Raw genomic sequence first — 19978 nt, 5'->3', positions numbered from 1 at the left:
AGCAGGAAGAACCCTAGCTCTCGGACGACCTTGACCCATGCCCTCCCCGGCCTATCAGAGCAGGAGGGGCAGAAGACCTCGGCTGCTAGCTGTCCCAGGTCCCACGCGCTCCTGCTGCTGCTCACCCTGGTCCTCACAGTGGCCGGGCCTCGGTGGCGGTAACTGCCCCCTGACACCAGAGACTGAGGCCAAGGACTTTGCCAAACGTGGAACAGATATTTAATTCCCTTTGGCCTGAAGAGCCCAGGCAACAGGACAGGTGGCTTGCACCACCCCGGGCAGTGGGCCGAGGCCCTGGCCCCCAGGCCGGGCCTTCCCCAACACCCTGGCTTTCAGTGTCACATGAGGCCCTCTGGCCAGCTGGGAGTCAGTGTCCCCAAAAGCCATGTTTCAGGGACTCAGGGCGCCCCTGATGCTACCCCACCCCCCAGCTCCCTGCCTGAGGCCTGCAGAGGCAGCTGCCCTGGGCAGCGTCCCCAGAGACAGCATGTGCATCTGTGCCTTCTGCTTCCTGCTGGGGCCCTGCCAGCCGACCCCAGGCCCCCAAGAAGCCTGCACGGGCCGTGGGGTGCCAGCTCCAGGACCCACCAGGGCTATGACGACATGGTCTGGGCTCGGGTGCTAACTCCCAGGGCCACAATCAGGGCCTGCTGTGGGGCGTCCATGGCTGTCACCTGGCCCCAGGGAAGTTGGGTAGCCGGTGAGACTCCACTCAGGGCCAATGTGACCTGGTACTGCGGGCCTGAGAGCTTCCAGGCCACTTCCTGACCCAGCCAGTGGGGGGCAGGGCAGGTGTTGACTGTTAAGGGCTGTCTCAGACATGCACACACTTGTTCATGGTCCCAGATAGCTCCGGAGGGACATGGGGTCCCTCTGGGACCCTGGCACCCTCCATGGCCTAGATCCAAGAGTGTAACTCAGGCTGGCAGGGCCGCTCCCCCTGGGTCCTCGCTGCCCTGGGCAGGGGGCTGCTGTCTCATTAGAATGTGGCCCTGCCAGGGGACTGATGCCAAGCTGCTGCGGCCCAGGGGTGGGAGGGTCCTAGCGCCCCCCAGCTCTGAGGAGGCCTTAGTGCTGCTTGCTTTTGTCCCTGAGTGGGCAGGCTTCCCTGACACCTCACTAGACAGGTCCCTGGCAGACCAGGTGTTCCTACCCCCAGCCTGTCCCACAGCCCCACCACAACCCACTCATGCCAGCTGGCCCCAGGTGGCCTTCCGCAGGCACTTAGTTGGGGCAGGAGCATTCTGCCTGGCCCTCCTGCACCCATGCCCATGCCCAGGCCCCTGGAAGGGGCGGCTCTGCGCAGTCCCAGCTGGGCAGTGGTCAAACCTGCTGTGTTCTTCCTCCATGAGGCCCCCGCTGGCCTGGGACAGCGATGTGTTTTGAGTCTGTATGAATAAAAAGCTGGAGACCTGCACAGGACAGCCTCCCTGGAGCTCTGAGCCTGCCCCTGCACAGCTGCCACACAGACTGCGCGTGTACACACGCGTGCATCTGTGTGTGGTGGCAAGCACGGATGGCTGCACCCACTGAGCAGACTGCGTGTGCGCCTGTCTCCCCACGCAGCACAGGCCGTAACTGTACCGAGTCCCACCTCCCACACACTGGCACCTGAGCCGGCCCCACCAGCCTGTCTGCACTCCACCTGGTGCAGGGGGGAGAGGCCGAGCTCAGAGGCCCACAGCTCCACCTCTGCCCACTGGACAGGCACCGTCCGGCCCCCAGGAGACCCAAGTTGGGGAACTTCCCCAGGCCTGACGGGGTGTCCTGGGTCTGTCTCAAGCAGAGGGATTCCAGGTGGTGTACCCTAATCCCCACCCTCACCTCAAAGGTTGCTCTGCTTCCCTGCTCCTGTGGGGCCACACATCTGGGCCTAGGGCCGGGCCCCTCAGCTGAGGAGCCCACAGCAGCGCTCAGGGAGGCCTAGTGCTGGGCAGTGCCACCGAAGGCTGCTGACCCGGGAGATGCCTCCCACAGCTGCCGGCAGTGTTCCATGGTCCCCACCTGGACCCACATGTGTGAGACACACGGGTGGGTGCTGTGCCCGTGGGAGACGTGGCCCGAGCTCGGCTCCAGCAGGGCCAGCTCCTTGGAGACTGAGCACACATCACCCCCGGGACACGCCCACCTACCGCTCCCATGAGCCCTGGGGGACGGGGCCGGCTGGGCTCACTCCTGGCTGTAGTTGGAGTGCACAGGGCCCTTCCGGACCAGCAGAACCACAGGCTTCCTGTGCAGCTGCCTCGGGGGCTTCTGGGAGTCTTCGGTGTTCTGGAACAAATGCGTCCTTGCTGTCAGAGAGAGGAGGACAGGTGAGGTGGCACCTGCACGGACAGCCGACAGGCCGGGAGCAGGCTGGCAGGGGCCTCGTCTCCAGCTTCACAGCCTCCCTTCGGGTGCCAGCCCTGCCTGGGTGGGGACAGGCACGCCTGCATTGCTGGCTCCCCATTCCTCAAGGGAGGTTGGGGCCCAAACTGCACTACCTGCTAGGCAGAGGTCAGCCCACTCCCCAAGGCCTCCCTCGAGCAACCCTGCCCAGCACCCGGTGTCCTGGGCAACCTGTGCAGACACGTTCCCTCAGGAGTGGCCCTCTGTCCAAGTTCTCCCTGAATTCAGGACCGAGTCCCTCCGTCCAGACCCCGACCAGAATCCGCGTCACAGGCTGGAAGCTGGCAGGGGGAGCCATCAGGAAGGGCCAGGTGTGAGAGAAGCTGGAGTCACACCGGTAGGAAGCCGAGGCCCCAGCAGGGCTGCCGAGCTCGCCCCTGCGGGTTTGACCAAGCACCGGGGCCATGTGGAAAGGGCTGGTCGTCGCTCCCTGGTGCCTCTGCTTATAGGGACCTCCCAGGAAGGACCCCATACTCCACAGCCTACTGTGTGGTCCCCACAAACTAGTGTCAGTGACACTGAGTAGCCCTTCCCTCCTCCACGCTGCCTGAAAGTCGACAGGAGCCTTCACAGTTTCCAGACCCACTTCTCTACCCAGCCCAAGCGCACAGACACGAGCCTGCCGGGAACGGGACAGGGGAGTGCAGCAGGAGGGATGGTGGTTAAGGCTGAGGTGCTGGACTCACATGGCTGACAGTGGTTCGAATCCCTGACCTGGCAGCTTGTGTTCTTGCCTTCCCTCTGTCTCTCTCTGGTTAGCACATGTGCTCTATAGAAAATTTTTTTTTAAAGTATGATGCAAATTGGTTTTTTTAAATAGTTATTTAATATTATTCATTATTATTTAAATTTGACCAGAGAGACACAAGAGGGAAAGAAAGCAAGTCGTCAGGTCTGGGACTCAAGCCACGGTCGGCCATGTGGGAGTCCAGCGCCCTAAACTCCACACGACTTGCCGGCCCCATAAAATTGAGTCTTTAAAGAGAATTTTTAAATAAAAAAAACATGCAGGAGGCCCTGCCACTGTCGGGGGGCCCTGCCATGCTCGAGTCCGACCGCGGGATGAAGCACCGGGAGGTGAGGAGCCTGAGGAGTTAGGGCTGTGGGGACAGCCAAAGCCCTTCCCTCCTGCACAGCAAGTCTCACCTCGCTGCACCTGCCCGAGGCCGCGGTAGTGCGCTAAGGGCACACAGACCCCCAGCAATACCAGACATGGAAGTGCCCCAAGGGTAGGGCTCGGGTGTGACAGGTGCTCACAGCCAGGACGCAGGGGCTGGCCCTGGGACCAGGTCCCAGGTGACCTGGACCCACAGGAAGACCTCCAGGCTGCCAGGAGGAGGCCAGGAACGCTGCTGCTGGCCAGGGCTCTGGGCAGAGTAAGGGAGTCCCGTGAGACTCGGTGGCTGGTGACAGACGGCGAGACACAAAAGCAGTCCGAGAGTTTATGAGAGATGCCCTCAGAACGGGGACCGCCACGCCCAGGTGACAAGGGCTCAGAACAGGACACCAGGCCCTGGATCCACCGCGTGCACCAGCGGGAACTTCGCAGGGCAGGGCGAGCCAAAATCTGAGTTAAGTGCTTCGTGTTAACTGAGGAAATGGGAGAGCCAGAATCGGAGGCCAGAGGGAGTCCACTTTTACAGGAAAGCCAAGAGGAAGCTGCAGCACATGGAGGGGACATCTGTGGTGCCAGGACACCTGCTTGTCCCCCCATAGGAAGCAGAATTGGGCAGCTGGCCACAGAAAGCCCCTCCGCGAAAGCCTCAGGACCCCGTGGGAGGCTGGGAGCCCAACAGAACCCCAGATCGGTGCCATCAGGGGGAGCGGGCTTGCCTGGGGCAGGCTGCTGACCCTGGCCACAGGAATGTCATTGCCCTGGGACCGAGCTACAGTCCTGTTGGCCACAGTCTGGCCACCAGAACCACCTGCCAGGGACCTGCTGGAAGGCGTGGCAGACTACAGGACCCCCGGGCTATGTCAGCAGACAGCCCGCCAGGTCTAGCCTGTAGAGACCAGAAGAGGTGTTTCTGCTTTTAAACACGCTGACACTACACAGGCTACGCAGGCGAGCCACCGAGGGTGAAGACAGCTCTACACCCAACCCCGAAGAAATGGAGATCTACTGACTGCCTGGCCTAATTCAGAATCATCTTAAATTCAGTAAAATGCCATGTAACACAGGCGACTACACAGGAAAACAATGCAAGAACAAGATGTGAACTTAAATTAAGGAAAAGAAACCATAAACATTTTTTCAAAAGAGCCAAATAGATACACTAGAGCTGAAGAACACAATGTCGGGATGAAACTGAACAACCCAGCGGAGAGCTTCGACAACAGGCTCTAAAGACGTCCAGTTCGTCTGGGCGGCACAAGTTGCTTGGGCTGCCTAGGCTCAGGCTGCCTGTGTCCGTTTCTACTCTACCCCTTTGTCGCATTTTTTCTGCTTCTTCCATAGTAGTGCCAAGCCAGGGGGCGGACGCCGACAGTCCCGCGGCAGAGCCAGTGACCTTGAGGGACAAGGAACGTACAGAGCAAGCTCTGAGCACCCACCAGACAGTCAGGCGATGAAAGGCTTGCGAGGAGGAGCGAGACGAGGGGTAAGAAAGCTCATTTAAAGAAATAATGGCTGAAACTGCGCCAATTCCTGGGACGAATGGGCACCCAGATTCATGAAGCTCAAAGGACTCTCACCAATACCAGCCCAAAGAGCACTCAGACGCTGAAATCGGACTCGCCAGGTCAAGGGTAGAGAGAACCGTGAGAGCAGTGAACGCAGAGACTCAGCTCCCTAAGTCTCTCAGCAGACTCCAGAACAGGATCCGCGGGCCAGGAGGGAGTGGGCTGACGCGTTCAGGTGAACGCCCAACCAGGAGTGCCATGCCCGGCCCTGCCATTCAGAAATGAATGTGCGGCGAGTACACCCCAGGCTGAGACTAAGCACCTTCGCCACCAGGCTGCCTGCCTCGCAGGAACGCTGAAGGGACCCTGAGTTGCAATGAAGGACACTAAGGAGCTTAGAGACGCGGAAAAGTATACAACTCAGTGGTGAAAGTAGATACATCGACCCACAGTATTCTAATGCCCTAAAGATGGTGCGGAGATCGCTTTTAACTCCGGAAGAAAAATGAAAAGACAAAGGTGTTAGGAGCACCTACAGCTGCAGTAACTGGACGGTGGGCACGGCCGTGAGGGGGCGCGGGCGGCGGCAGGCTCAGGGCAGGGTTTGGGCACGGTGGTGCACACGGACAGGAGGCCCGGGCATTAAAGTGCAGGATTAGTAGCAGGTTGAAATCAAGTTACCAGATTAAAATACAATGTTGTAACTGTGAGATGTTTTATGTTACATTTTACTAAAATGAGTGTAAGCCTCAGGTGACCACAAAAAAAGTTTCTATCAGATACACAAAAGACACAGTGAAAGGAATCAAAGCGCGTCACCACTAAGAAAGCTGGCAGAGGAGGATACGGGAACTACGAGACAGGAAGCGACAGAACGGTGACAGCGCGGCGCGCTACCGGGGTGTGCTCGAAGCAATTAGGCAAGAAACAGCACCTGAGTCAGTGATAAATTACTCCGATGATGTGGAAACCCCTAGGAAGTAACAGATTCAGTGAAAGTGTAGGGTCCAAAATTAATGTACCAAAATCAGCTGTTTCACACACCAGCAACCAACTGTGTCTGAAAAGGAAATTAAGGGCCAGCCCATTACAGTAACGTAACCAAGAACAAAACACTTGGGAATTAATTTAAACAGCCCAGCGGCATTTTTCACGGGAATAGGAAAACGACCGTAAAATTTGTATGGAGTCACGAAAGATCCTTATTAGCCAGAGCAGACCCCAGAGGGAAGAGCAGACCTGGATGAAGCACACTCCCTGGTTTCATTGTATTACTGAGTTGCTACAGTCCAAGCAGAAAGGCACTGGCAGGCATAAATGGTGCTTGGGGGAGCAGCAGATGGCACAATGGCTATGTTGCTGGACTCCCATGTAGTCGACCGCGGTTCGAGTCCCAGGCCCTATGGCTTAAACTCATGCCGGGCGCGTGTGCTTGTGTGCCCAAAATCCCAAGAGGAGAATGGAGGAAAAGGGACTACAGCATGGCCATCCCCCTGGGGGGTGATTTCTCTCTTTCTGGTGAGTGCACGCACCTTATAGCAAAAACTTCTCATTCATAAATAAAGAAATAAAGTGCCCTATAGCAAAAACCTCTCCAAAATAAATACGTAACAAATGAATGAGTGGATGGAACTTCGAAAATTGGATACCACACGCAAAAAAGATAAAGTTGGACCTTCTTTTACATCATGTATAAAAATTCATGCTAAGGTCCAGCAGGTGGTGTGGTGGTTGAGGTGCTGGCTTCCCACATGGCCAACTGTGGTCTGAATCCTGGACCTGGTGGCTTGCTTTCTCACTTTCCTTCTGTCTCTCTGGTGCACATATATGCCCTATAGCAAATTTTAAAAATAAAATAAATTTAAATGAAATGAATGCTAGGTGGATTAAGGACCTGGAACCGTAAAGCTCCTCGAAGCGAGCAGGGAAATGGCCCCAGCGCTGGTCCTGGCGCAGTTCCAGCCGTGACAGAGCTCGGGCAACAGCGCCGACAAACGAGAGCAGCGCTTCTTGCTCATGAGCACCGCGGCGCGGGGGCGACACAAGCATTCCAGGTGTATGTCTAACTAGGCAACATCCAAGATACTAAGAACCTCGTGGAACTCAACAGCAAAAAGAACAGGCAAAAACACTGAACAGACATTCTTCCAAAGAGAAACCGCTCTATGGGAGTGCTCAAATCAGGGGTCACAGGGAAATGGGTACCAAAACCTGACCGAGATGCCACCTGCCCTGCAGGACGTTAGGTGGCCATTGGCAGAAAGCCGGGAGACGAGGGCGCCACACTGGAGGCGGGAGTGCCGGTGGGCACAGCCATGACAGCGAGTGGTCCAGAGGCTTCTCCAGACAAAAGTAGACTGCCGGCCATGGAGCGTGCCTCCTCGGGCACAGACGCAGCGGAAACAGTCGGCGCTCCAGAGCCACCTGGCTCCCACATCGGCTGCAGCATTTCCACACGGCCCGGACGTCACACTGAGGTGCACAGAGGAGAGTGGACGAGAGCGGAGAGCCCGGAGGTGAGTGGACGAGAGCGGAGAGCCCGGAGGAGAGTGGACGAGAGCGTGGCGCATGGGCAGCGTGGAGGTGAGTGGACGAGAGCGTGGGGCGTGGGCAGCGTGGAGGTGAGTGGACGAGAGCGTGGGGCATGGGCAGCGCGGAGGTGAGTGGACGAGAGCGTGGCGTGTGGGCAGCGTGGAGGTGAGTGGACGAGAGCGTGGGGCATGGGCAGCGCGGAGGTGAGTGGACGAGAGCGTGGCGTGTGGGCAGCGTGGAGGTGAGTGGACGAGAGCGTGGCACGTGGGCAGCGCCACTCGCCTGCAGGAGGAGGACGAAGCCCCGCCCTCTGCTACAGCAGGGCTGGAACTCAGATAAACCAGGCACGCATCCTGCCACGCCCGCTCACACACGGGCTCTAGGAGCCCCGACTCAGAGCAGAGTGACAGCAGCCGCCAGCAGCCGCCGTGAGTGGGCCACGCCGCCTGGCCCAGGGTGCGGACTGGTCGGAGCAGGTTCTGGGGACCAACGGGCACACTGCCTGTCGCTGCAGCCAACACCACCATGCTGTTCACACGGAGCTTGCTGAGCGTGACTCTGAGTGCACACACACATGACATGCGTGGAGAGGAGGCTATGCTGAAGGGTGCCCTGGTGAAGGATAACGAAGCTGACTGAGTTACCGCTTATGTACCCACATCAACGCACCTGGGGCTGTCCTGGGGAGCCCCACCCATGGGCTGAGTGGGCGGGCCTGAGAGGCACCCCTCATCCGTGGCAGGGACAGGCTGTAAGACCTAGTGGAAAACAGGTCTCGGCCCACTGGGGTGGCGCTGGAACGAGACGCCCCCAGAGATGAAAGCCCACCACCCCGCCTCCAGGAGTCCTGGCCTGTAGGAAGCTCCCAAGTGCCACTCCGCATCTGATTCCACCAGAACATTCTGGAAGAGGAGCCTGTCCTGGAGAGCAGATGGGAAGGGCATGAGTAAACACGGCCAGCCACTGCGGACCACACGGTGCAGGTAGAACAAGGTCCCTAGCTCGTGCTTTCAGCCAAAACGTCTAAGAGGGGCTGAGGGGCTGAACGTGCAGAAGGCCATGCTCCCGGCGCAGCAGGAGGGGGCCGAGGATACGTGCCAGCCACGGAGGCCAGACTGCTGGTATTCAGGACTGCCAGCCAGGAGCCCCTGCCACGGAGCCATCAGCAAGCAGCGGCCCCACGGAAAGCAGGACCCGGGTCAAGCATGTGCGCGTCATGCAACGACACACCTGCCTCTGCACAGCTGGCGATGGCTCGTCAAGGACAGGAGGACGGGCACCTTGCTGGGACTGTGGTGGGACCTCCCAGGAAGCAGGCCTCCCTGGCGGGTGCCACTCAGAAGGCTAAATCACAAGACCGGATGTGGCTGAGTTTGGCTCAGTCTTGTTCTGTGCCTTAAAAGCCGGGATCATGGGGCTGGCAGATGGCGAGCTGGCTAAAGCGTCTGGATCCGACACAGCCGACTCGGGGTCTGGTCCCAGACCTAGCGGCTTGAAAAACATGCCAGGCACATGTGCGTGCGTACCCAAAATCCTGAGAGGAAGACGGGGAGACGGGGCTGGGGCATGGCCATCCTGGGGGCTCTCATCTCTGTCTCTCAGGTGTGTACACCTGCCCCCAGGGGCACTGGGCGGAGCCACTGACCACCCACTCCCTAGAAAACCAGTTACTGACTGCCTGAGGGTGCACGCACTCGCCAGACAGACGGAAAGCAGAGGGAGGAGGGGCAGCCACCCCCGTGGGGCACAGGCTCACCGCAGTCCTTCTCCTCCCTCTCTATGCTATGTCAGCATTTTAGGAGCCCTGTCGGCTCCCCCAGGCCCAGGACCCCACCTCTCCTGGTCATCCGTAGGGGCTTGTCCTGTTCCTCCAGAGAACACAGGCCCCTGGCTTCCAGGAGAATGACACCAGTGAGTTCCGGGCCCTCTGTCTCCATAACGACCTTCCGCATCGGAACCTGAGTCACCCTGCAGCCTCCAGGGCCTCCTGCCCTGCTTCTGCCTCTCAGGACGCTGACTCCCCCTCCATCCCCATCCCCCTGGCAGCTTCTGCTCTCCCCAACCCACCTGTCCCTCTGGCTCCCAGGGCCTAGCCCCCCGTGGGCCCCTGCCTGCCCTGAGGACTCAGGTGTCCATGGCTCCCTGGCCCCGAGCCCTGCATCCACCTCGGACACCTCTGCCCCATCCTGCTGGCCGGCCCCTCCGCCATCCCCATACCCAGTCCCCAGCCGGAGCCACCCTGGACCCTTCCCGGTCCCACTTCTCCCCCTACCCAGACGACTGCACTGCTCACACATCAACACTTACTCTCAAGGTCACCCTGGACAGCCCACTCACAGCCCTGGGCCTGCGCAGACTTTGGGAGGGGACAGTTGGCTGTCCCCACTTAACCAGACCAAGGGGAACGAACACATCCAGGCCAAGAGGATCCACAAGTCACACCACGAATCCCAGCAGGTGGCAGAGAGCGGAGTCTGGAGAAGCGGAGGAGGCAAGCGAAAGCGGAGACCAGGAGCGAGGTGGGCAGAGCCAGCCAGGGCAGGGCCAAGCCTGAGGTCACTCCCAGCAGCTGACCCTACCAGGTACCCCTAAGCCCGGTCTAGACCTGCTATGCTACTCCGGCCCTGCACAGGTGGGGGCCAGGAGACGCTGCAAGGTTCCAACCAGGAATACTCTCTCCTCCACCTGCCCCCAGGCCCCAGCCCTGCCCAGCCCTAACACACTCCTACGTGGCCACATCTGACCAGCCGTGGGCCAGGCCACTGGGGCCACCACCGTGTGCACACGTCCACTCGGAACAGCCAATCTCAGGGCCCATCCACGGTGCTCAGAGCAGAAGCAGGCGGGCTCCCAACCTCATGGATGCAGCCAGACCCTCCAGAGGGAGCAGCATCCGCAGGGGCCCAAGGGTGTGCGGGGGCCTGTCTCGCTATATGTGCTGTGCTAGTACTGCCCCAATGACCAACGGAGGGCCAGGGAGAGGCACGCAGCCTGGGACCGGCCCTGAGTTGGAACCAGGCCCTGCTGGGGTGGCTGAGGTCCAGCGGCATCTGTCCTGGCCAGTCTCTGTGGGAGGGGCCTGCTGCCATGCCGGGCTGCACCTCTGTGCTGGCCTGTCGTGTGATCGGGGCCCTCACAGAGCTCAGAGCAGACACGGCTGATCCCAGGGTACTCTGAAGACAGAGGCCAAATTCCCGGAGAACGGGACGCTGGGGAGAGGGGAAGCAGGAGTGACACCAGGGCGTGGCGGTGACGTGTGCGGCCGGGTGCGAAGGCGCGTGTGCAGCAGACGGCGGTGGCCGAGCCCCGAGTGCCCCCACCCAGCCACCCATGACGAGGGCTCCTCGCACCCTCGGAGAGCGGTGCTGATCCCGGGGGTCCCAAGGCTGCTGTCAGCGCTGCCTCCGCAGCAACGGAAATGCACCAAACAAAGGAGGGGCTCAGTGGCCACGGGCCGTGAGGACACGCTCCCGAGGACACCCTCGGCTGTCCCCGCAGTGCCGTCGGAGGCACGGCCCGCCTGATGTGACCGGGTGCGGGGAGACATGAGGACCTCCTCTGTCCCTGGCAGGAGCGGCAGGAGCAGAGCTGCCCCGTGAACAGAACAGAGTTCCTGCCAGGCTGGGCCGAGGGACCGGAGGAGCCCCATCTCGCCTCCCGGGGACGGTGCAGGCTGAAGCCACTCACCCCCGCAGGCTGTTTGTGGCACATGCGCCCTCCTGGCAACACAGCCTCTCCATGCCACGTGAACGCCCCGTCTGGCCCTCCGTCAGCCCCTCCCCCATGAGGTCTGTCATCTGGTCAGCATGGCCTCTCCACCCATCTCACCCTCGCAGAACAGGGGCCGTGGCTCAGCCGGGTTCTCTTGTCCTCTGTACCCGCTCCTCCCATCTCGGTCCAAGGACAAGGGCTCGCTATAGACGCCTGGCCCAGAAGAGGAGCCAAAGCAGCTCCCAGCCACCCAGGAACCTGGGGAAGGGCAGGCAGCTGAGGGAGGGCGCAGGCCCAGCCTGGGGAGAGCCGGCCTGGCCCGCTGGGACCCGACGGCTGTGAACACTGCCCACCTGATGTGGGAGGAAGAGCAGGTGGCCTTCTGCCCTGGAGGAGCTGTGGAGCTGTTCACACTCAGACACACCCCTGAGGAGGTGGACGATGCGGTGTTCACACTCACACACCTTAGAAGGTGGATGGTGCGGTGTTCACACTCACACACCTTAGAAGGCGGACGGTGTGGTGTTCACACTCACACACACCCCTGAGAAGGCGAACAGTGCGGTGTTCACACTCACACACCTTAGAAGGTGGATGGTGCGGTGTTCACACTCACACACCTTAGAAGGCGGACGGTGTGGTGTTCACACTCACACACACCCCTGAGAAGGCAAACGGTGCGGTGTTCACACTCACACACCTTAGAAGGTGGATGGTGCGGTATTCACACTCACACCCCTGAGAAGGTGGGCGGTGTGGTGTTCATACTCACACCCCTGAGGTGGGTGGTTCACACACATACACACACCCCTGAGAAGGCAGGTGGTGTTCACACTCAGACACACGCCCCTGAGAAGGCAGGCGGTGTGGTGTTCACACACACACACACACACCCAGAAGGCAGACGGTGCAGTATTCACACTCACACACACCCCTGAGAAGGCGGGCGGGCGGTGCGGTGTTCACACATACACACACCCCTTAGAAGGCAGGTGGTGTTCACACACACCCCTGAGAAGGCAGGCGGTGCGGCGTTCACACTCACACACACCCCTGAGAAGGCAGGCGGTGTTCACACTTAGAAACACCCCTAAGAAGGCGGGCGGTGTTCACACTCACACGCCTTAGAAGGCCAGTGGTGTTCACACTCACACACACACACACCCCTGAGAAGGCAGATGGTGTTCACACTCACACACAACCCTGAGAAGGCAGGTGGTGCAGTGTTCACACTCACACCCTTGAGAAGGCAGGCAGTGTTCACACACACACCCCTGAGAAGGCAGGTGGTGTGGTGTTCACACACACCCCTTGGAAGGCATGCAGTGTTCACACACACACCCCTGAGAGGGCAGGCGGTGTTCACACTCATACACACACCCCTTAGAAGGCAGGCGGTGTTCAGGTGGTGTTCACACTCACATGAGACCCTTAGAAGGTGGGCTGTGTTCACACACACACACCCCTTAAAGGTGGACAGTGTTCACACACACACCCGAGAAGATGGGCGGTATTCACACACACACATCCCTTAGAAGGCAGGCATTCACACTCACACACACCCCTGAGAAGGCAAGCGATGTTCACACTCACACCCGAGAAGGCAGGTGGTGTTCACACTCACACACACCCCTGAGAAGGCGGGCGGTGTTCACACTCACACACCCCTTAGAAGGCAGGCGGTGTTCACACACACACACATCCCTTAGAAGACAGACAGTGTTTACACACACACACACATACCCCTTAGAAGGTGGGCTGTGTTCACACACACACCTCAGAAGACAGGCAGTGTTCACACTCACACACGCGCCCCTTAGAAGGCAGGTGGTGTTCACACTCACATGCACCCCTTTAGAAGGTGGGTGGTGTTTACACTCACACATGCACCCCTTAGAAGGTGGGACAATGTTCACACTCACATGTACCCCTTAGAAGGTGGGCGGTGTTCGGGACACCAGCAGTTAGCATAAAGGCTATGTCACTGGACTCCCATGTTGTCAACCGTGGTTCGTGTCCCAGACCTGGTGGCTTAAAACACACCGGGCGTGTGTGCGTGCCCAAGATCCCGAGAGGAGAATTGAGGGGAAGGCATTATAGTGTGGCCATCCCCCCTGGGGTGTGATTTCTTGCTTTCTGTCTCTCTGTCTGTCTGGTGAGCGTACGCGCCCTATAGCAAAATCCTCTCAAAAAAAAAAAAAAGGTGGGCGGTGTTCACACTCACATGCACTCCTTAGAAGGCAGGTTAATGTTCACACTCACACCCCTGAGAAGGCAGGTGATGTTCGGGACCAGCAGTTAGCGTAATGGCTATGTTGCTGGACTCCCTCCCACATAGTCAACCGCGGTTCGCGTCCTGGACCTGGTGGCTTAAACTCACGCCGGGCGTGTGTGCGTGCGTGCCCAAGATCCCAAGAGGAGAATGGAGGAGAAGGGATTGTGGCGTGACCATCCCCCCTGGGGGGTGATTTCTCACTTTCTATCTCTCTGCTCTCTGTCTCTTTAGAAGGCAGGCGATGTTCACACTCACACATGCACCCCTTCAGAAGGCAGGCGATGTTCACACTCACACATGCACCCCTTCAGAAGGCAGGCGATGTTCACACTCACACATGCACCCCTTTAGAAGGCAGGCGATGTTCACACTCACACATGCACCCCTTTAGAAGGCAGGCGATGTTCACACTCACACATGCACCCCTTCAGAAGGCAGGCGATGTTCACACTCACACATGCACCCCTTCAGAAGGCAGGCGATGTTCACACTCACACATGCACCCCTTTAGAAGGCAGGCGATGTTCACATTCACACATGCACCCCTTTAGAAGGCAGGCGATGTTCACACTCACACATGCACCCCATTAGAAGGCAGGTGATGTTCATACTCACACATGCACCCCTTAGCTGGCCGGGCAAGAGCAGTGACCATGATGCTCTTGCCTGTCACCACGGTTAGAGGCAGGGCCCTTCATCGAGAGCCCCTGCAACAGCAAACGGGAACCGTGACCACTTCTAAAACCTCAGAACTGCTAGGAACGTAACTGACAGGAGAACAGGCCAAACGTGGGTGCACATGCACGTGTATCAAGCATTCCTCAAGAAATGAACAAAATGCCACCTAAGCCACTACCACCAGACACCGGGCAGGTCCACTTTAGTAAACCCACACAGGGCAGGTTGTGCTGGCCACGCCGCACTCCCTTCTCTTCCATGCTCCTCTCAGGATCTTAGGCATGCACCCAGTGTGATTTTCAAGTTGCCAAGTCCAGGTCTCGAACCACAGTAGGCCCTATGGGAATCCAGGACTTTAACCACACTAGCACCTACTAACCCCATTTCTTTTCTTTTCTTTTTTTTTAATAAAAAGAGTATACTGCACAAGTAATAAAACAATATTAAAGCCACTTTCATCTGGGGAAAAGCAAACGCTGTGTACTAGCACAGAGGGATGATGGGGCCCAGTCCAGGACAGGCAGAGAACACACCCTCCTGGATAATGTGTGTGTAGGCCTATACATGTATGTGCATATCTTCACATGCCTGTGTGCCTATGTGTGTGTTTTGTGTGCCAGTACTTCTGTGTATGTTCTCTTATGCACATGTGTTCCTGTGTTCTGAGTGTGTGCTTCTGTGTGCTTCTGTGTGCATGTGCATGTGTGTGTTCCTTCACGTATGTGCTGTATGCATGTGCTGCTGTGTGTATGCTGTGTGCATGTACTGTGTGCTTGTGTGCATGTACTGTGTATGTCTGCTCCTGTGTGTTCCTGTGTGCATGTGCTCTTGTGTGTACTCCTGTGTGCATGTGTGCTCCTGTGTGTGCTGTGTGCACTCCTGTATGCATGCATTCCTGTGGCCATGTATTCCTCTGTGTGTGCTGCATGTACTGCTGTGTGTTCTCCCTGTGTGTGCGCTCCTGTGTGCCTGTCCTCCTCTGTGTGTGTGCTCCTGTATGTATGCATCACTGTGTGCATGTGCTTCTGTGTACATGTGCTCCTGTGTGCTCCTGTGTGATTGTGTGTGCTGTGTGCATACCTGTGAGCACGTGTTCCTGTGTGTGCATGCTCCTGTGTGTGTGTTCCTGTGTGCTCTTGTGTGCATGTACTCCTACGGATGTATACATTCCTGTGTGCATGTGCTTCTGTGTACATGTGTTCCTGTGTGCTCCAGTATGTGCTATGTGTATGTGCTCCTGTGTGTGCTGTGTGCATGTACTCCTGTATGTATGCATTCCTGTGTGCATGTGCTTCTGTATATATGTGCTCCTGTGTGCTCCATTATGTACTATGTGTATGTGCTCCCGTGTGTGCTCCTTTTTGCATGTGCTTGTGTGTGCACTCCTGTGTGCACCTGTAAGCATATGTTCCTGTGTGTGTGCTCCTGTGTGTAAGTGCTCATGTGTGTACTGTGCTCCTGTATGTGTTCCTGCACGCATGTGCTCCTGTGTACATGTGTTCCTCTGTGTGATCTTGTGTACATGTGCTGTGTTTCTGTGCATATGCTTCTGTGTACATGTACTCCTGTGTGCATGTGTGTGCTTGTGTGTTTGCGATCCTGTGTGCACTCCTGTGTGCATGTGTTCCAGTGTGTGTGTGTGTGCTCCTGTGTGCTCCAGTGTGTTCCAGTGTGTGTGTGCTCCTGTGTGTGCATGCACTGTGTGTGCTCCTATGTGTGCATTGCATTTTTCCTGTGTGTGTGCTCCTGTGTGCTTGTACTCCTGTGTGCATGTGCTCCTGTGTATGCTGTGTGCATGTGCTCCTGTTGCATATGCTTCCCTGTGTAAGTGTTTGTGTGTGCTGTGGGCTTGTGCTCCTGTGCATGTGCTCCTGTGTGCTCCTATGTGTGCTCCTGTGTGTGTGCTCTTGTGTGCATGTGTTGTGTTCCTGTGTGTTCTTCTGTGCATGTGCTCCTGTGAGTGCTCTTGCGTGCATGTGCTTGTGTGTGTGTGTTCCTGTGTGCTCCTGGGTGCATATACTCCTGTGGGTGTCTCGTGTATGTGCACGCGTGTCTGGGACCGCATGTGTCTGTGCAGACACAGGTGGGTGGACAGATGGGGTGCTATCGGGATGTCCTCTCCGTTACTCTTTCCACTGGAAGCAGTCAGTCAGGTAGGAAGCACCGATCCGGAGCTTTTTCTCCTCTGGCCCCTGTAGGGGCAGGGGCAAGACAGGGGCGGGGCAGGGGCAGATACCCACTGGCCCAGCTACTGACAGCCAGCTACACCCCTTCCTGAGCTGGGCCTCCTGACAGAAAAGGTAGCCGAGGCAGGAGCCAGGAGCCAGCTCCCCCTCCCCACAGGCACACACGCCCACGGCAGCCCTGGCGGCGACATGCCATGCTGGGGTCCGAGAGCCTCCTCTCAGCCAAGTGGCGGTCCACTGCAAAGCCACCCCAGTGACGGTGCTCTGGGTAGGCTCAGTTTCACCCTCTGCCCAGGCACCTTCCTCACCCCTTACAGGGTGACCCCTAAGCCTGCGTGGGGAGCCCCATCTCTGACACAAGTCTAAGGAGATCCAGCAAAACATCACTGCGGACAGGGCTGCTCCGAGCAGCATGAGGCCAGCCTGGATGGGGCCTGGCCTGCTCAGCCCTGTCCCCCATGGCTCCACCCCTCCTCTGCACCCCCTGCCACCATGCTCTCAGCAGCAAGCCCCCATCAACTCCCCCCACACTCGGGGCTGGCCCAGCCCTGCTCAGCCCCATCTTCAGGCCATGGGGCAGGCTCAGCCCCAGCCTCACTCCCACCCACAGCGCTCTCCACAGGAGCAGGTCTATGCTTCCACGCACCCTCCCCCATGTGCCACCATGCAGTCTGCTCCAGTCCCCTCCCGCTCAATCCTGGGAGTCGGGCACGGACAGGCTGCAGAGGCACGGGCACCCCCAGCAGTCATCTGCAGGTGGTGCTCCATCCGGGCCCCGGCTGCCTCACCACCCTGCTTCCTCCACTCCCAGAACCCCCTGGGAGGACAGGCGAAAGTAGGCACTGAGGGCAGAGGGGCGGCGAGCACAGGCGCTGGTCCCCGCCTGGTAGGGGCGCGACACGGCAGACCCTTAAAACACACCCATGGGTCGCTTTATTGCCAAGTCTGGAGGGAGACCCCACCCTGCAGGTACAGAGACTTCCCACATAAGACAAGCTTCTGCAGAGGCCAACGGCCTGGGGCTGGCCCCACAGCACAGCCCCAGGCCCTGCCTGGGTCCCAGGAATCGAGCGCCGCTCCTTCACTGAGACTCCTGCCTGCGTGCCTCCTCCAGCTGGGGCTCTGGACAGGGACAGGCGTGGGAGGAGGGTGAGGGCCCGGGCCACTCTCAAGGAGCCAGGTCTCCAGGAGTGGGGTCCTGGACACGTGCCCTAGACCTGGCCGCTGCGGCTCAGCCCAGCTCCATAGTAAAGGTCCACCCTCCATGCCATGTGCCCCACCTCACTCGGGGCGACGGGAGCCCCGACTGGGCACTGAGGTCCGCGGACCCACTCTGCCCTGTGCCCACACGCAGCGTGCAGCCAGTCCCCAGCGTGAGCTCTGCAGACGGGGTCTCTGGCCCGGTCCCAGCATCCCAGGCAGTGGCCAGATTCAGGGATACACCTTCTATGGTGGCCTGATACTAAACGCCCCATTTTACAGGCGAGGAATGGCGTGAGCTGTGAACAGCTCTGAGGGCCCAGGCACAGGCAGGGAGAGCCCGGGCTTACCCACACTGCACTGTGGACAGGCTCTGCGAGGGCAGGCAGCCCCCCACCCCTTCCCGCCTCTCCTCCCCCAGCCTCAGGGCTGGGCAGGTCCCAGGGAGTGGCCCTGCCAGACAGCTCTGCACATGTAGGCATGCCGCCTGAGCCCTCACGGCACGGGGTCCGGCGTGGCTTCGCTCTGGTGCCCGGGTCAAACCGAGGGGGTGGGGTGGGGGGGTCAGAAGACAGACACCTGGACTGCCACACTGAGTGAGGTCAGGAGCCGTCTCTCGGGGCAGATGGGGCCCGAATAACCCGCATCCAGGCCAGCCGTGTCAGGCAGAACCCCTGCGTGGGCCCCAGGTCCACGGGCCCTTCCAGGGAGCCAGGCGTGGCGCTGCCCCTCCTGGGAAGGGCAAGGTGTCTCTCAGCCCTCCACGCTCAGCTGCAAACTAGAAAAGTGGCCTGATCTGAAGAGACCTGGGGCGATGGTGGCTCACCCCCGCCCCCAAGGCCTGAGCTCGTCCCTTAAAGCAGCGGGCGGGCCTGGACCTACCGACGGCCAGGATGCTGCCACAGTCCTTCCTGTGGAAGTCGGCCCAGGCTCTGGTCTTGCAGTACTTGCCGCAGGTCAGGATGCCATAGCAGTGGGCGCAGGGCGAGAGGCGGACGCCGACGGAGCGGCCACACTGGTAGCAGAACTTGAAGAAGGGGATGCTGCAGCAGCCATGGCCCCTGGTCAGCCGGGCAGCTGCTCAGCGGATCCACATCCCTGCCTGGGAGCACCCGCGTCCCACTAGATGGGCCAGGGCACCTCCACTTCCCAGCCAGGGGCAACTTCCCACGTGGACCCCAGAGGGCACGTGTGTGCACCGAGCGGCCCTGGACAAGGGCGGGACAGACCTAAACCCAGGCGCACCTTGTAGGGCCCACCTCCTCTGCTTCGGAAGGACCCTGAGCCTGCCACCCCACCCTCCATCCCTTCACTCGGGCCCAGAGCTGATGAGGCAGGAATAAGGCCTGGTCCCCGCCCTCTCATCACAGAGGAGAGGCTGTCCCAGAGCATCGGCGTGGGCATGGCACCTTTGCCCTGCACGTCCCAGACCCAGGAGAGAGTGGGGGTGGCACTGGGACGTGCAGGGCACAGGCTTGGCCATGCCACTCAGCAGAACAGAGAAACATCCACGCAGCACATGGGGGCCGCCTTGGGAGTGGAACCTGGGCCCTGGCCACACTCAGCCACCACAGCTGAGACCACCGTCCTGGGACTCTGCCCTGACCTCCAGGAGCCACTGGCGTGGTTCTGAGAGTGCTCTGCACGCCCGTCTACGACCTTCCTCCTGGCCGGAGCCCACACCCAAGCAGGGCTGCCCTGCCAAGACGAGGCCTGCCCACTCAGGGGATGGGGACAAGGCTGCCAGGAGGGGCGGTGGGGCCAGGTTGCCCTGTGCAATCCCAGGCACCGGCCGTACCACTTACAGCTCCCGCTCCTCTGCGTGCTCCTCTGTGTCCAGGGCCCTGGGCAGGGTACCGCCCTTCTTTTTCATCCTGTGGCTGGGGATCAGCTCCGCTGCAGCAGAGGGAGTGTGTCAGTGCCAGGCGGGCAGGCCAGGGCCGGGCAGAGCTGGGCTGCTGCGGACACTGCCTCTTCGGGCCCCTTGTACCACCTCCCTCCCCCCAGGGGAGACCGGAGGTGCCTATGCAAGGAAGCAGAGTGGGACTCAGTCCTGCAGGCCTGAGGTGGTCCCTGGTCGCCACGGGGTACACTCCTTGGCCACCCTCTGCCCTCCATCCAGCCCTGCAGCCTCTGGCCACCCCATACCGATGCTTTCACCCAGGCTCAAGGCCCCACCCCAACTGAGGAAAGGCCCCAGAAGCACCAGGCTTCTTGGGCCTTGCCCAGCTCAGCCTTTAGGGGAGTGTGGCCCTGCTATGGGGCAGCTGGTGGTTGAATCACAGTAAGGTGACCAGAGGTGATGGCCCCGAGTGACCGCCTGAGGCTCTGCCCGTCTGTCTTCCTGTCCCCAAGCATCAGTCCCCACCAGAGCAGTTTCCTCCCC

The 19978-nt window shown here is 59.6% G+C and overlaps 2 protein-coding genes across 5 annotated transcripts in view; one reads left to right on the top strand and one right to left on the bottom strand.

Moving 5' to 3' along the window:
• Nucleotides 1-1417, top strand: part of GPC1 (glypican 1) — a gene marked incomplete at its 5' end in the record, with an annotated part of 23240 nt that extends 21823 nt beyond the window's left edge. The window contains 1 exon segment of the mRNA XM_027773213.1: nt 1-1417. Within this exon segment, the coding sequence (XP_027629014.1) occupies nt 1-162 (162 nt within the window).
• Nucleotides 508-19978, bottom strand: part of ANKMY1 (ankyrin repeat and MYND domain containing 1) — a 56577-nt gene continuing 37106 nt past the window's right edge. Inside the window, exons 15-17 of one of the 4 annotated variants that reach the window (XM_006151919.2) lie at nt 19398-19488; nt 18475-18653; nt 508-2291 (exon numbers count right to left, since the gene is read on the bottom strand). In XM_006151919.2, coding sequence (XP_006151981.1) covers nt 2170-2291; nt 18475-18653; nt 19398-19488 — 392 coding nt within the window. In that variant the 3' untranslated portion in view covers nt 508-2169. Of the gene's footprint in view, nt 2292-17325; nt 17515-18474; nt 18654-19390; nt 19489-19978 lie in introns of those variants that run through there. The other 3 variants (XM_006151920.2, XM_006151921.3, XM_006151923.2) reach the window with 3 other exon arrangements.

This window comes from Tupaia chinensis, unplaced genomic scaffold (genome assembly GCF_000334495.1).
Source record: "Tupaia chinensis unplaced genomic scaffold, TupChi_1.0 Scaffold000332_1, whole genome shotgun sequence".
In the NCBI taxonomy this organism is placed as follows: domain Eukaryota; kingdom Metazoa; phylum Chordata; class Mammalia; order Scandentia; family Tupaiidae; genus Tupaia; species Tupaia belangeri.
This window is presented reverse-complemented; position numbering and strand designations above follow the sequence as displayed.